General features: G+C 43.0%; 1 protein-coding gene across 8 annotated transcripts in view; it reads left to right on the forward strand.

Moving 5' to 3' along the window:
* Positions 1 to 16,156, forward strand: part of SLC41A3 (solute carrier family 41 member 3) — a 78,635-nt gene that overhangs the window by 3,739 nt on the left and 58,740 nt on the right. For 5 of the 8 annotated variants that reach the window (XM_050781705.1, XM_050781707.1, XM_050781710.1 and 2 more), the window contains exon 2: positions 11,813 to 12,112. In XM_050781705.1, coding sequence (XP_050637662.1) covers positions 11,840 to 12,112 — 273 coding nt within the window. In that variant the 5' untranslated portion in view covers positions 11,813 to 11,839. Of the gene's footprint in view, positions 1 to 1,575; positions 1,635 to 11,460; positions 11,482 to 11,620; positions 11,682 to 11,812; positions 12,113 to 16,156 lie in introns of those variants that run through there. The other 3 variants (XM_050781709.1, XM_050781713.1, XM_050781712.1) reach the window with 3 other exon arrangements.

Raw genomic sequence — 16,156 nt, forward strand, 5'->3', positions numbered from 1 at the left:
GTCCATTATTCCCTGTCTTTTTTACAAAAGCCATTTAAAATGGGGTGGGATGATATCTCATTGTGGTTTTGACTTGCATTTCTTTCATGATTAATGATGTTGAGTACTTTTTGCATATATGTGAGCCATTTTTGTCTTCTTTTGAGAAATGTCTATTCAGATCTTTTGGCCATATTTTAATTGGATTTTTTTTTCTTTTTTCTTTTTTGCTATTGAGTTGTTTGAATTCCTGGTACTATATATTCTGGTTATTAATCCCTCGTCAGATGAGTGGTTTCAGATATTTTCTCCCATTCTGTGCGTTGTTTTTTCGCTTTGTTGATTGTTTCCTTTGCCTTGCAGAAACTTTTTAGCTTGATGTAATCCCATTTGTCTATTTTTGCTTTGGTTGCCTGTGCTTTTGAGGTCTTACACAAAAAGTCTTTGCCCAGACCGATGTCCTGCAAAATTTCCCCAATATTTTCTACTAGTAGTTTCATGGTTTTAAATCATATAAGCGTTTAATCCATTTTGATGTGATTTTTTAATATAGTGAGAAATAGGGGTCCAGTTTCATTCTTCCGCATATGGATATCCAGTTTTCCCAGTCCATCTATTGAAGAGACTCTCCTTTCCCCAGAGTATGTTTCTTGTGCATTTGTCAAAAATAAGTTGGCTGTAAGTGTGTGGATTTATATCTAGGTTCTCTCTTCTGTCCATTGGCTTATGTGTCTGCCAGTACCATGCTGATTTGGTTACTATAGCTTTGTAGTTTATTTTGAAGTTGCTATGATGGCTCCAGCTTTATTCTTTTTGCTCAGGATTGCTTTGGCTATTTGTGGTCTATTGTAGTTACACGTAAATTTTAGAATTGTTTTTTTCTATTTCTGTGAAGAATGACATTGGTATTTTGGTAATGATTGTGCGATTCTGTAAATTGCTTTGGATGAAATTGTCATTTTCATTGAAATTCTTCCATTCCTCAAGCATAATGTATCTTTCCATCGGCTTTCATTTTTATTTCCCTAACACCTTCTCAGGTGGCTGTCTAGGCTTCCTTTGTGTTTCTCCAGCTGAGCTCTTGTTCCCATCCTGTGTCAGTTTCTCCATGGTTTTCTCTGTAGGAGTTCTTCATTCTTTTTTGTGCACTTATCCTTTGTCTCTTGTATTGGGTCCAACTATTATCTCCTAGGCTTTTGCTTGCTTTTAAATTTTATTTAGAAGTTTTGTCCTACAGAATATTTAAACTTTGATGTAGCTAAAGTAATCATTTTTCCCCTCTGATTTTTGCTTTCAGTTTGTGTGTGTGTGTGTGTGTGTGTGTCCCTTACCCTTAAGGAATTTGAATCCCTGATTTTGTGTGTGTGTGTGTGTGCGCGCACGCGCGTGTGCATACACGTGTGTGTGTGTATGTGTGTGTTTCCCTTACCTTAAGGAGTTTAAATCCCTGATTTAGGTTCAAAATTTTTTCCGACTGTCCACTTCCCTGGTTGATCAGGACATCCAAGCCCTGCCTTTCTGGCAGAGGGAGCTGGGAAAAGTTAACCTCTCTTTGTTCCTGTCCATAAGCCTTGGGCATCTGGGTGCCTGTAGCATTGCTCAGGTGACCGCTGGCCTTGGCAAGAACAGTTTGCATCAGGAGAAGAGGAGGGGAGGTGAGAACACACTGTGGGCATGATTCTTTGTATAATTTTTTTTGCCATTAAGAGAAGGAGGGGAATGAAGTGAGAGCTAGCTTGAGGTCAAGGCTGGGTTTATAGAGGCAGATCCTAGAGCAAGTTTCTGTTCTCATCAGATGATCCCACAGAGGTAGAGGGGAGAAACTGAGGCAGCGGGAGAGAGGGGTTCCTTGTAGGTGCGACCCCTTGAGAGGACTCCAGTAGGGGTCTCTTTTAATCCTCTGTTTCCTCTTCTGTGTAAAGTGGTCAGTAAGAAGCTAGCCTTCCCACGGTCCCGTGAGGATTAAAGGAGGTAAAGCCATACTGCACAGGTCATCAGTAGCTGTGTCTGTTATTTTTGGAAAAGATTAGGGATCTGGCACTGCAGGGACCCCATGATTCCTACCCTGTTCTGCCAAGCGTGCGTCCTTCTCATGGTTCTGGGGCTGCCACCCTGAGAAGCAGAGTGGGGCCTGGAGAGCCAGCCAATAGCTCAGCTCTGTGTAGTACGGGTTCCTCCCAGTGTGGGCAGGGTCCAAGTCCTCCTCCTCTCCTTTCCTCTCCACTAGTTGTCTCTCCATGATGGCCAGGCTTCCAGTGTGGGCCTGGCTCAGTTTTATCAGCATTGCTACAGAGGATATGATGGGAATTTAAAGAAAATGGCTGGTCTGGCCGGAGGGGTCAGGCTGGAAGGTTGACGACGAGAAGGTCATGAGGAAGGTGGAATGGGTTCTGCTGTTAGGACCTAAGGGATGCAGCAGTGGCCTTGCCTAGCCAGGAGGGTGGCCATTCCTGCCTGTGGGAGTGGGGCGGAGAGTTGGAGGGGCCTGGTGTGGTGAGAGGGAGGCATTTTCTGTCTCTGGCATTGGGCCCCTGCAGGTCCTTCAGGGAGGTGGGAGGCAGGTGGGAGTAGGCAGTTCCCATCTCTGTTCATTGCCTCTTGGAGCCACACCGGTGCCGCCTGGGCCCAGGTTCTCTGGGCTGGATGAGGGGCACCGTTCCTACCGCTGAGAGTGCCGCCGACTCGAGAGGCCTCCCTGTGCCCTGTCCCCACTGCATGTCATGGTCGCCCAGGCCGGCTGCTCCTTTACTGACTTACCACCTGCTCCATTCAGGCCCCTGAGAAGGAAGCATTGAGGATGCAGGAGGTGCCGTGACCCTCCGCTTCTCCCTGCTGCAAGGCACAGCACAGGGCACACATCCCTGTTCAGTTCTTCCATCAGCTCCTCCTGAATCCATAAATTACATGGGAAAATGTTTTACTAGCAGCTGGGTGGCGTAAGCCTCCCACCTCATTCCTTGCCTGAAACTGTGATTGACAAGCAAGGATGACAAGCAGGCAGGCAGACATCTTACTGAACAGGGGCCAGAGATGTATACATTCTATCAAATTTTAAAAATCCAGGATCTAGAACATGGATTTAAAAAAAAAAACACAGTGAGTGTGTGGACCTGTGTCTGTGTGTAAACATTGGAAGGATATACACTAGACTTGCACTGATTATTTTGGAATAGTGAAATTGTCAGTGATTTTTAAACCACATTATATTATTATTTATTTATTTTTAAGACAGAGTCTCACTCTGTCCCCTAGGCTGGAGTGCAGTGGTGTGATCTCGGCTCACTGCAGCTTCCGCCTCCCAGGTTCAAGTGATTCTCCTGCCTCAGCCTCCCAAGTAGCTGGGACTACAGGTGTGCATCACCACACCTGGCTAATTTTTTGTATTTTTTGATAGAGATGGGGTCTCACCATGTTGGCCAAGCTGGTCTCAAACTCCTAGCCTCAAGTGATCCACTGGCCTCGGCCTCCCAAAGTGCTGGGATTACAGGGGTGAGCCACCATGCCCAGCCTCATTATATTATTTGGTATTGTCTAAATTATATTTTTTATTAACACATGTCACTTTTGTAATTAGAAAAAAAATCCCGTTATTTTCATTTTGGAAAGGAAAGGCGGCTGAGGTGGTTTATTGATTATAGAATAGATGAAGAGATTGTGGGGCAGTCATACAGTTCAGTTTTCTACAGCAGTAAAATAGATTCAGCAGCATGGCTGAATCTCAGAAACCTAATGTTAAGTGAAAGAAACTGGACATGAAAAGAATCTGTGGAGTGTTACTTTGTTGATCTAAGTCGCAAAGTAGGCAAAACTCAGCTGTAACACTTAGGGCTGCACACATTGTAAAACTAAAGGAAAAATAAAACAGACCAAGGAATGGTCATCCCCAGAGTGAGGCTAGTGTCACCTCTGGTAGGGAGGGATGAGTTGTTATCAGAGAGGGGCTCAGAGTGGAGAAGCTGGTCATGCTTTGCTTCTTGAACTTAGTGGGAGTGTAAGGGTTCTTGCTTTAATAATATAAATGATTCATAATTTTTTATTGTGATATAAATTTCATACCATAAAATTCACCCCTTTTAAATGTACAGTTCAGTCAAACAGAAAACTCATATTCACACAAAGACTTGTACATGAATAATAGGAGTATTATTTGTAGTAGCCCCAAAGTGGAAATAACCCAAATGTCTGTCACTCATTAGTGGGTAAGCAAAATAGGATATGTCCATACAATGGAATATTACTCATCTGTAAAAAGGAATGAAGTACTGATTCATGCAACAACATGGATGAACCTTGACAACATTATGTTAGGTGGTATCTTAGTGTGGTTTTGATTTGCATTTTTCTAACAGTGAAGCTGAGCACTTTTAATGTTAAGTGACGCCATCATTTCATGTGCTTATTGGCCGTTGTACATCTTTGGAGAAATGTCTGTTCAATTCCTTTGTCATTTAAATTGGTGTGTCTTTTTATTGTTGAATTGTAAGTATTCTTTATGTATTTGGGATACTAAACCCTCATTAATATAATGGCAAATACTTGCACATTTTGTGGATTGTCTTTACTGTCTTGAGAGTGTTCTTTGAAACGCAACTTTCAAATTTTTATGAAATCCAGTTTGTCAATTTTTTCTTTGGTTGCTTGTACTTCACATATCACATCTAAGAAACTGTTGCCTAATCCAAAGTCCCTGAGATTTACACCTGTATTTCATTCTAAGTGTTTTAGGTAGTTTTAGCTCTTATGTTTAATTCTTTAAGCCATTTTGAGTTAGTTTTTGTATGTGGTTTGAGGTAAGGATTCAAATTCATTCTCTTGCATGTGAATATTCAGTTGTCCAGCACCATTCGTTGAAGAGACTACTCTTTCCCCAGTGAATGGTTTTTATACCTTTGTCAGAAATCCATTGGCCATAGATGCATGAATTTATTTATAGACTCTCAGTTCTGTTCTATTAATCTATATTTCTATTCTTTGCCAATACCAAGTTTTACAATAAGTTTTGAAATTAGGAAGTCTGTGTTCTCCAACTTCATTCTTCTTTTTCAGAATTGTTTAGGATTTTCTGTTCCCTTGCACTTCCATTTGCATTTTAGAATCACCTTGTCATTTTCTCCAAAAAAGAAGAAAGAAAAATAAAAAAAAAAAAAACAGACTACTGGAATTTGAATAGGGATTGTATTAAACCTGGAGATCAATGTTTTGTAGTTTTCAGGGTACAAGTTTTACACTTCTTTTGTTAAATTTGTTCTGAAGCTTTCTTCATTTCTTGCATTTCTATTGCAAATGCAATTGTTTATTTACTTTTAGATTATTCATTATTAGAGTATAAAAATAAAACTGGATGGGTACAGTGGCTCACAGCTCTAATCCCAGCACTTTGGGAGGCTGAGGCAGGAGGATCACTTGAGCCTAGGAATTTGAGACCAGCCTGAGCAGCATAGCAAGACCTCATTTCTTTTTTTTTTTTTTTTTTTTAAAAAAAGCTGAGCATGATAGCATATACCTGTAGTCCCAGCTGCTCAGGAGGCTGAGGTGGGAGGATCGTTTGAACTCAGGAATTTGAGACCAGCCTGGGCAACATAGCAAGACCCTGTCTACAAAAAATTTAAAAAATTAGCCAAGTATGGTGGCACATGCCTGTAGTCCCAGCTACTCAGGAGGCTGAGGTGGGAGGATTACTTGAGCCTAGGAAGTTGAAGGTGCAGTGAGCTATGATCGTGCCACTCCACTCCAGCCTGGGTGACAGAGTGAGAACCTGTCTCAAAACAACAACAAAAACAACCAAACAACCCAAAAACCCAAACAACAAAACAAACAAACAGACTTTCGTGTATTGACCTGTGTCCTCCAGTCCTACACCTTGCTGAACTTGTTTACTGGCTGTAATAGTTTGCGTGTATGTGGATCCCTTATGATTTTTTATGTATAAGATTATGTCATCTGTAAACAGGGGTAGTTTTACTTCTTCTTTTCAAGCTGGATACCTCTTACTTCTTTTTCTTGCTGAACTCTGCTGGCTAGAACCTCAAGTACAGTGTTTAATAGAATTGGCAAAAACAGGGATTCTTGTCTTGTTCCTAATCTTACTGGGAAAGCTTTCAGACTCTCGCTAAGCTTTGGATTTCTCACAGATGCCTTTAATCAGGATGAGGACATTCCCTTCTATTCCTCTTATCATTATCAAATAACTTTCTTTGTCTGTGGTAAGAATTCTCATCTTAATGTCTAGGAATAGAAGGGAATGTCCTCATCCTGACTAAGGGCATCTATGAGAAACCCAAAGCTAACTTTTTAAAGTGTTTTTATCATGAAAGAGTGTTGGATGTTGCCAAATGCTTTTTCTGTGTCTGTTTAACTGTTTTCTCCCTATTATTATATTAATTTGGTGTATTACATTGATTTTCATATGTTAAACCAACTTTACATTCCTGAAATAAATCCCACTTGGTTCTATTGTAAGTCTTTGTATGTACTAGTGGCTTGAGTTTATTAGTATTATGCTGAGGATTTTGTGTCTGTATTCGTAACATCCTCCCAAAGTGCTGCAAAGCCTCCCAAAGTGCTGGGATTATAGGCGTGAGCCACGGCAACTGGCCAGATAGGTAGTTTTTTGATCCTCTTTCTCCTCTCACCCTCCATTCTCAAATAGGCCATGGTGTCTCTTGTTCCCTTCTTTATATGCATGTATACCCAATGTGTGGCTCTCACTTATAAGTGGAACATGTGGTATTTGGTTTCTGTTTCTGCATTAGGTTGCTTAGGATTATGGCCTCCACTGCCTTCCATGTTGCTGCAGAGGACATGATCTCGTTTTTTCATGGCTGCATAGCATTCCATGGGCATATGTACTACATATTCTTTATTCAGTCTTCTGTTGATAGGCATTAGGCTGATTTTATGTCTCTGCTATTGTGAATAGCGCTGTGATGAACATATCTGTGCATGTGTCGTTATGGTAGTATGTTTTATATTTCTTTGGGTATACACCCAATAATGGGATTGCTGGGTTGAATGGTACTTCTGTTTTAAGTTCTTTGAGGAATCACCCCCACTGCTTTCCACAATGGCTGAACTAATTTACATTCCCACAAGCAGTGTATAAGCATTCCCTTTTGTCCACAACCTCACCGACATCTGTTATTTTTTGACTTTTTAATAATAGCCACTCTGACTGGTGGCTTTTCCAATTTGTTGGCTTATAATTAATCATATATTCTCTTATAGTTATGTTTAGTTTTGGTCATGATGTTTCCTCTTTCATTCTTAATTTAACTATTTGAGCCTTCTCTCTTTTTTTCTTCATCAGTCTCTCTAAAGGATTGTCACTTTTGCCGATCTCTTCAAGGACCCAACTTTTGGTTTTGCGGGGTTTTTTTGGTTTTGTTTTACAATTCTCTTTCATTTATTACCAATTTAATCTGTATAATTCCTGCCTTCTCCTTTTTTTGGGTTTAGTTTGCTCCTCTTTTTCATCTGAAGGTGGAAGATTGATTTATTAATTTGTTCTTTTTAAAGAAATGGATATTTATAGCTATAAACTTCCCTCTAAGCACTGCATTAACACATGCCATAATTTTTTGGTATGTTGTATTTTCATTTTCATTCATCTCAAAGAAATCTCTAATTTCTTTTGTGATTTTTGTCTTTGACTCATTAGTTATTTAAGAGTATGGGCTGGGCTTGGTGGCTCATGCCTATAATCCTAGCACTTTGGGAGGCTGAGGTGAGCAGATCACTTGAGATCAGGAGTTCGAGACCAGCTTGAGCAACACAGTGATACCCCATCTCTACAAAAATTTTAAAAATTAGCTGGTTGTGGTGGCGCACACCTCTAGTCCCAGCTACTTGGAGGGCTGAGATGGGAGGACTGCATGAGCCCCAGAGGTCTAAGCTGCAATGAGCTGTGATCACACCACTGCACTCCAGCCTGAGTGCCAGAAAGAGACCCTGTCTCCAAAAAAAAAAAAAAAAGGGGGAATATGTTGTTTAATTTCCGCATGTTTATGAATTTCCCAAATTTCCTTCTGTTATTGATTTCTAATTTTATTTTGTTGTGGTTGGAAAACATATTTTGTATGATTTCAGTCTTAAATTATTGAAGTTATTGTTCCTAAGATAGATCAAGCCTGCAAAATGTTCCGTGTGCACTTGATAAGATTAAGTATTCTGCTATTGTTGCACGGAGTGCTTTGTATAGATGTGTTTGTTTGGTCTAATTGGTCTATAATGTTGTTGAAGTCCTCTTTCTTTTGTTGATACTCTGTCAAATTGCTTTATCAATTATTGGAAGTGAGGTATGTCCAACTATTATTATTGAATTGTCTTTTTCTTCCTTCAATTCTGCCACTTTTACTTTGTGTATTTTGGGGCTTTGTTGTTAGGCATATGTGTGTTTGTAATTGTTATAGCTTCTTGATAGATTGACCCTTTTATCATTATTAAATATCCTTCTTTGTCTGTAGTAAGAATTCTTGTCTTTATGTCTATTTTGCCTGGTAATATTAATAGCATTAAAGCCACTCCAGTTATCTTTTGATTACTGTTTGCATGGTATATTTATTTAAATCCTTTTACTTCCAACCTATCCATATATACTTAATGTAATAATTGATAAGATGGGATTTGTGTCTGCCATTTTGCCATTTGTTTTCTATATGTCTAATGTCTTTTTTCCCTGTTTCCCCATTACTACATTGTTTTGTATGAAGTAGATCTTCCCTAGTGTATCACTTTTATTCACTTGTTACTTCTTTTACATTTTTTTTTCTTAGTGGTTGCCCTGAGGGTTACAGTAAGCACCTTGGTTTATAATAATCTTTTTTGGATCAACAACAACTTATTTTTTTTTTTTTTTTTTTTTTTTTTTGAGACGGAGTCTCGCTCTGTCGCCCAGGCTGGAGTGCAGTGGCCGGATCTCAGCTCACTGCAAGCTCCGCCTCCCGGGTTCACGCCATTCTCCTGCCTCAGTCTCCCGAGTAGCTGGGACTACAGGCGCCCGCCACCTCGCCCGGCTAGTTTTTTTGTATTTTTTAGTAGAGATGGGGTTTCACCGTGTTAGCCAGGATGGTCTCGATCTCCTGACCTCGTGATCCGCCCGTCTCGGCCTCCCAAAGTGCTGGGATTACAGGCTTGAGCCACCGCGCCCGGCCAACAACAACTTAATTCCAACTTGATATACATAGTCGTCTTTAAATTGGATAAGAGTAAAAAGAGTTACTAACAAAAATGTGTTTATACTTTAAAAAAAATCTGTCTAGGTGGTTCCTTTCTCTGTGTGGATTCAAGCCTAGGTCTTGGATTCCAGCCTTAGTCTAGGATGGTAATTTGGCCTGAAAGACTCCCTTTAGTGTTTCCTTTAGGGCAGGTATGCTGGGGACGAATGCTCTGTGTCTGTTTATCCAAAAATCTCTTAATTTATTCTTTACTTTAAAAAGATAATTTTGCTAGTTAAGAATTCTTAGGTGACAGCTTTTGTTCTTTGAGCACTTTAATGTGATCCTGTTGCTTTCTGGCTTCTATTTCTGATAAAAAATGAGCTGTTAATCTTATAGAGCAGTGGTCCCCAACCTTTTTGCCACCAGAGACTGGTTTTGTGGAGGACAATTTTTCGATGGACTGGGGCGGAGGGGAGGCGCTGGTTTGGGGATGAAACTGTTCCACCTCTTCATCAGGCATTAGATCCTCATAAGGAGCACACAACCTACATCCCCTGCTTGCGCAGTTCACAATACAGTTTGAGCTCCTATGAGGATCTGATGCTGCCGCTGATCTGACAGGAGAGGGAAGCTGATCAGGCAGTGCTGCTCGCCAGGAGCCGCTCACCTTCTGCTGTGTGGCCCAGTTCCCAACAGGGGTTGGGGACCCCTGCTCTAGAGGATCCCTTGTACATGATGAGTTGCTGCTCTCTTCCTGCTTCTAAGATTCTTGGCAGGTCTTGGTGTGCTCTCTCAGAGTTTATTCTACTTGGAATTTGTGGAGCTCTTTGGATGTGGAAATTAATGTTTTATGAAGTCAGGAAAGTTTTCGCCCTTTGTTTTTTAAATATTCTTTCTGCCTTCCCCCTTTTCAACATTTATATTGTTATGCTTGATATTATTCCATAGTTCTCGGAGGTCCTGTTTCTTTTTCTTTATTCCTTTTCATTTTCGTTCTTCATACCGAATAATCTCTCTTGTTTCAGTTCAGCGATTCTTTATATTCCCCCTGCTCAGATCAGCCGTTAGCTCTTCTTGGGAATTTTACATTCCAGCTCTCGTACTTTAAAACTAGTGCATTTCTATTTGGTTATTTTTTAAAATAATTTTTATCTCTGTATTGGCATTCTGTATTTGAGTAGATATCATTCTGAAGCTTTCCTTTGCTTCTTCCAGTATGGTTTCTTAAGTTCTTGGAACATATTTAAAACAGCCAATTCAAAGTTTTGGCCTCCTTCAGGGACAGTTACTATTAATTTTTTTTAATGGGCCATACTTTGTTATTTCTTGGCATGTCTCATTTTTGTTGTTGAAAGCTAGACCTTTAGCAGTATATAACATGACAGGTGTGGAAATGAGATTCCCCCCTCCCCTGGATTTGCTGTTGCTGCTTGTTGTTTGTTGTTTGTATAGTGATTTTTCTGGACCAATCCTGTAAACATCCTCCATTCTCTGTTGTGTGTGGCCATGGAAATCTCTGCTCAGTGCCAGCTGATGACCAGTTACAGATTTCCTTGAACTCCACGCCTGGAACTCTGTGCCAGGAATGAGTGTGCCTCCCAGTCTTTACCCAGGGGCTCTGTGTGCACACTGGGCACATCCAGTCTGGTGCTCGCCAGAGCCTCCGCAGCCTTTACCTGCTGCTTGTGCGAAGTGTCCAGGAGGTGCAAACTTGGGGCCTTCCTAGGAATTTCCTGAGTGTGTTCCTAGTCACCAGTGTGGCACTATGTATTGGTGGCCTGCTGTCAGGTTGGTGTGAAAGTAATTGCAGTTTTTGCCATCAGAAGTAATAACAAAAATTGCAATTACTTTTGTACCAACCTAATAGATTCCCAGAGTGTGCAGGAATTTTTCAAAACCCCTGTTTACATCCCCTTCCTCAGCTTTTCCTTTAAATGTTTTCATTATTCTGTTGTTCACCCCAGCTAGTAGCCACTGTGCCTGTAATTGTTTTCTACTAACTTCTCCCAGGGTAAAAGGTTTTGCACCAGGTGAACTCCAAGTGGGGTTAAATACAGACAGACCTCTAAGTGGGGTCTTCCAGGGATCTCCAGATCGGTCAAAAAATAATTTTTTGGGCATGGGAACTTGAAAGAACTCCAGCCTTGTCATACCCTCCAGGCTGCTGGCTCTCACTGCAATTGTGGGCTGTCCATTTTCAAGGCTAGGGCAGAGCTGGGGAGGGTAGTGGGACTAGGCAAGTTAGAATGTCACTAGCAGCTTGAATGTTACAAAGTGATCTTCCTTGCTGAGAGTCAGCAATTTTTCTTGGATAGGTACTCCTGGATGCCTTGAGCCTTTGATATCAGTAAGAGTTCTGAAAAAAAATGATTTTGACAGTTTTTGCTGTTTTTTAGAATTGCTTTTATGGAAGAGAGAATTTTCAGAGGCCCTTTTTTGCTGACTTCAGCCCATATATGTTTGTGCTCTTCTGTATGTTTTGTGCTCACACGTGCATATTAAACAACAAACTATTGGAAATTGGGGTGCAGGAGTCTGGTGGAGCAGGTGCTGAGTGAGGGCTGCGGGTTGGATGGGACCATACCAGCCTGGGGCTGGACAGGTGCCTGAGGCTCCTTGGGTGTTAGCGCCATGCGAGTCAGGAACTCAGCCCTACAACTTTGTGTCTTCCACTGTAGGGCTGCCAGGCACCCAGCTGTGCCCAGATGGATGGGACAGAGACCCGGCAGCGGAGGCTGGACAGTTGTGGCAAGCCAGGGGAGCTGGGGCTTCCTCACTCCCTCAGCGCAGGAGGACTCCCTGGAGCCTCAGAAGATGGAGCTCTCAGGGCCCCTGAGAGCCAAAGTGTGACCCCCAAGCCACTGGAGACTGAGCCTAGCAGGGAGACCGCCTGGTCCATAGGCCTTCAGGTGACCGTGCCCTTCATGTTTGCGGGCCTGGGGCTGTCCTGGGCCGGCATGCTTCTGGACTATTTCCAGGTAAGAGGGAACTAAATGGGGACGGGGAGGGGGACACTGCCAAACATCACCTATAGAGTAGGCAGCTGCATGTCAGGTCGAGCTTAAAGGTGGTTGGGCAATCCTCTCAAAAAGCCATTTTTTTTTCCTGTATATTGGGCAAGATTCTTTTAGTCTCTGGTGACAGAGACTAAATTTAACCCAAGTTAATCTTCAATAGACAATTTATTAGCCCATATGATTGATGTAGAACAAAACGTACTTAATCATTTCCCTTCTGATGTACTTTGAAGTTTAACACAGTTGACTGATTGTGTCAGTCAACAACTGCTGCCATAACAAAGTCCCACACACTGGGGGGCTTCAACAACAGACATTTATTTTTGCACAGTTCTAGAGGCTGGAAGTCCAAGATCAAGGCGTTGGCAGCACTGGTTTCTCCTGCGGCCTCTCTCTTTGGCTTGCAGATGGCTGCCTTCTCTCCGTGTCTTCACGTGATCTTTCCTCTGTGCATGTCTCTGTCCTAATTGCTTAAGAGGACACCCGTCAGATTGAGTTAGGGCCCCCCGTAATGACCTCATTTTAATTTAATTACCTCTTAAAGGCTGTGTCTAATTACAGTCTCATTCTGAGGTACTGGGTGCTAGGACTTCAACATATGAATTTTTGCAGGGACATAATTTAGCCTATAACCACTTTAAAAAATGCTGCAGTGAATCATCTTGACATAAATCATTTTATACATCTCTGAATAAATTGGTAGGATAACTTGTTGCGAGTAGAATTACTGGGCAAAGAGCATGTGCGTTTGTGGCTTTAATGGAGATCACCAAATCATTTGTTTAGTGGTGCGGGGTTCCAACCCACAGACCCTGACCCAGCGACAGATGAGACACGTACATTAACCAGATATTTTGCCTGTCAGTTCAGCTAAGGGGCTCTGCTCTGAGTCTGCAGCATGGCCCCATAAGCCAGTGGAAGTTCGTATTTATTTACTACAGATTAAATGACAAAGGCTTTGAGTCAGCACACCTGTGGGTAATTAATCTGGTCGCCCTCCACCAGAGAGAGCAGTCCTACAGATGATCAAAGGTTTGTCTTAGAACCACACAAGTAAACAAGCTATTTAGATAAACTCCCCCACATTCCCTTGTTATTTGCCCTTCTGCTATCAACTCAAAGAGGATTAGGCTGCCTTCAGCCAAATCTTTTACTGAAGCTATGCAACACCCCAGCCTTCCAAGAAAGTTTGTGACTATTTCCTATAACTATGTTTATAATTTTTCCCACCACCCAGACTGAGCTCCCACATCATGGTAGAATGTCGTACTTCCTCCACACCACAGGGAAATGCTTGTTCCCAACACTCATCAACACAGGTTTTTTCAACCTTTTTGATCTTTAGTAATCTGCTAGCTAGAAATTGCATTTCATTGTATTTAATTTCTCTCGATGCCTAACAAGTTATCCCAAAACTCACGCATTATATTAAGCATGTGTGTATCCCAATAATACACACATGCTTCATATAATAGCATGTATTATCTCGTGGTTACTGTGGGTAAAGAATCCTGGTGAAGTTTAGCTGGCTTTTCTGCTTCATGGTCTCTTCTGAGGCTGGGGCACCAGCCCAGCTCACTTAGAGGGTGACATTCCTGGCAGATACTGGACTGCGAGCCTTAGTTCCTCATTGCTGTTGCCCAGAGGCCCCCTCAGGTCCTCTCCATGTGGACGTCTCTAGCATGGTGCCCACCTCATCAGGGTACAGTCCAAGACGGAAAAAGAGTCTGCTGGCGAGACAGACATCACTGTCCTCTGTAACCTAGTAATAGAAGTGGCATGGCCTTGCTTCTGTTGGTGAGAATCAGGTCACCAGGTTCAGCCACATTCCAGGGGAAGCAGGTGGCTAAGAGCATCAGTACCAGGAGGTGGTCGGGGGCCTTCCTCAAGGGCTGCTGCCTGCTGTGGTCATTATAGTGTGATCTGTGCTTCTTATTACAAGTGAGAGAGTTTGAGGATCTTGGTATTTCTATTTATATTCTTTGCTCATATTTCTATTGAGTATTTTCCTGTTTTCTTATTGACACCTAGGGGCTTTGTATATATTAAGGAAATTGGTTGTTTCATTGTAATGTGAATTATAAATGTTTCCTATGTTTTCCCCATTTATCTTTTGACTTTGCTTTTGGTGGCTTTTTGCTGAGCATTCATTTTTTAAAATGCAGTCTCAGTCATCTTTCTTCTAAGGCTCTGAGTCTATGCCCTCCTTAGAAACAGAAGCTGCTTTTTATACAGGTGCCCATCTGCCCGTGTGCGTGCACAGGGCAGCATATATTAGAGACTAGGTATGCGTTCCCATGAAGAAGAAAAACTCTCTGCTACAAGTCTGCTTTCTTTCCATTGCAAATATGAGAGGTTCAAAGTGGATGTACACAGCTGTCATGCTGGTCTGCATTGGTTTGTTGGCTGGTTAGTGTTCAGTTCGGTGCAAACATTTCAAAATTGGAAGCTTTTCATTACAGTGCTTATATTCAGTTCCTCTATAAAACTCAGACGATTTGGCAACATGTGGTTTATGTGTCAGTTTTCTATTGCTGTGTTCCAAATTACCACAAATTTAGCAGCTTAAAACTGCATGCGGCTGGGCACGGTGGCTCAAGCCTGTAATCCCCGCACTTTGGGAGGCCGAGACGGGCGGATCACGAGGTCAGGAGATCGAGACCATCCTGGCTAACACAGTGAAACCCCGTCTCTACTAAAAATACAAAAACTTAGCCGGGCGAGGTGGCGGGCGCCTGTAGTCCCAGCTACTCGAGAGGCTGAGGCAGGAAAATGGTGTGAACCCGGGAGGCGGAGCTTGCAGTGAGTTGAGATCCGGCCACTGCACTCCAGCCTGGGTGACAGAGCGAGACTCCGTCTCAAAAAAAAAAAAAAAAAAAAAAAAAAAAAACTGCATGCATTGATTAGCTCATAGTTTTGTAAGGCAAAGTGCAGGCATGGTGTGGCTGGGATCTCTGCTCAGGGTCTCAACAGCTGAAATCCACATGTTGGCCAGGATGCCTTCTCTTCATGAGGCTCTGGGGAAACATGTACTTCTAAGCGTATTCCTGTCTTCAGAACTCACCTCCTGGTGCTGTGTTCCTCCCTGAGGTTGAAGGACTGCGGTTCCATTTCCTTGCTGGCTGTCAGCCAGGGGCTGCACTTCACTTCTCCAGGCCACTCCTGTGTCTTGCCATGTGGCCCTGCCATCTTCAAAGGCAGCAGTGGAGACACCTCCCTTGGATGAAATCTCTCTCTGACTTCAGGAAGCACCTGCTCCCTTTAAAGGGTTTACCTGATGAGGCCAAGCTCATCCAAGTTAGTCTTTCTGAAATTCCACCAGGACTCCTCACTGGAATGCGTGGAGCAGGCAGGAGGGCCAGCAGTCTCCAGAAATTGATCCAGTCCTGGGCTCCATGGGTGGGCTGGGATGAGCATTGTGTGCATGTGCTGGGAAGAACGGGGGTCTCCAGGCAGGCTGTGGCCTTACAGAGACATGGAGCAGTCTAGAAAGGCCAGGAGGGCAAGAGGGCTGGCTGGAGGGGCATTCCGTGTGGGCAGAGAGAGAAGACTGGGAGTGCAGGAGGAGGTGAGGGCAGCCTGTTTTGATTGCCTCCTCTTTACTCTGCTGGTGAGGATGCAGGGGTCCTGCCCTAGGGTTATGGGGATGGTGGACACTCAACACCTGACTCTGAACAGGTGGGGACCACGGCGATTTGTCAGTCCTCATACCGATCACACAGGCAGGAGGACGTCGCACACCTTGTAGGGCCACTCGGGAGCAGAGTGAGCCAGCAGGGGATGTGGGGGGCAAGATTTGTCATAACAAGAGCGTGGGAAACCCGCCCTCCATTCCTGACTATTTGCGTAATTCCACAGGGTGGCAGAAACTGACGCAGGCTCCTCAGGGATGTGGAGGGACAGTTCCTGCCCTGAGATAAGGAGGCTCTTGGGCTGGGAACCTTGTCCATAGGAGCAGAATCAGGAGGGGAACGCGCCACTCACAGCATCTTTGCTTTCTCCAGG

This window comes from Macaca thibetana, chromosome 2, assembly GCF_024542745.1.
Source record: "Macaca thibetana thibetana isolate TM-01 chromosome 2, ASM2454274v1, whole genome shotgun sequence".
Taxonomy (NCBI): Eukaryota; Metazoa; Chordata; class Mammalia; order Primates; family Cercopithecidae; genus Macaca; species Macaca thibetana.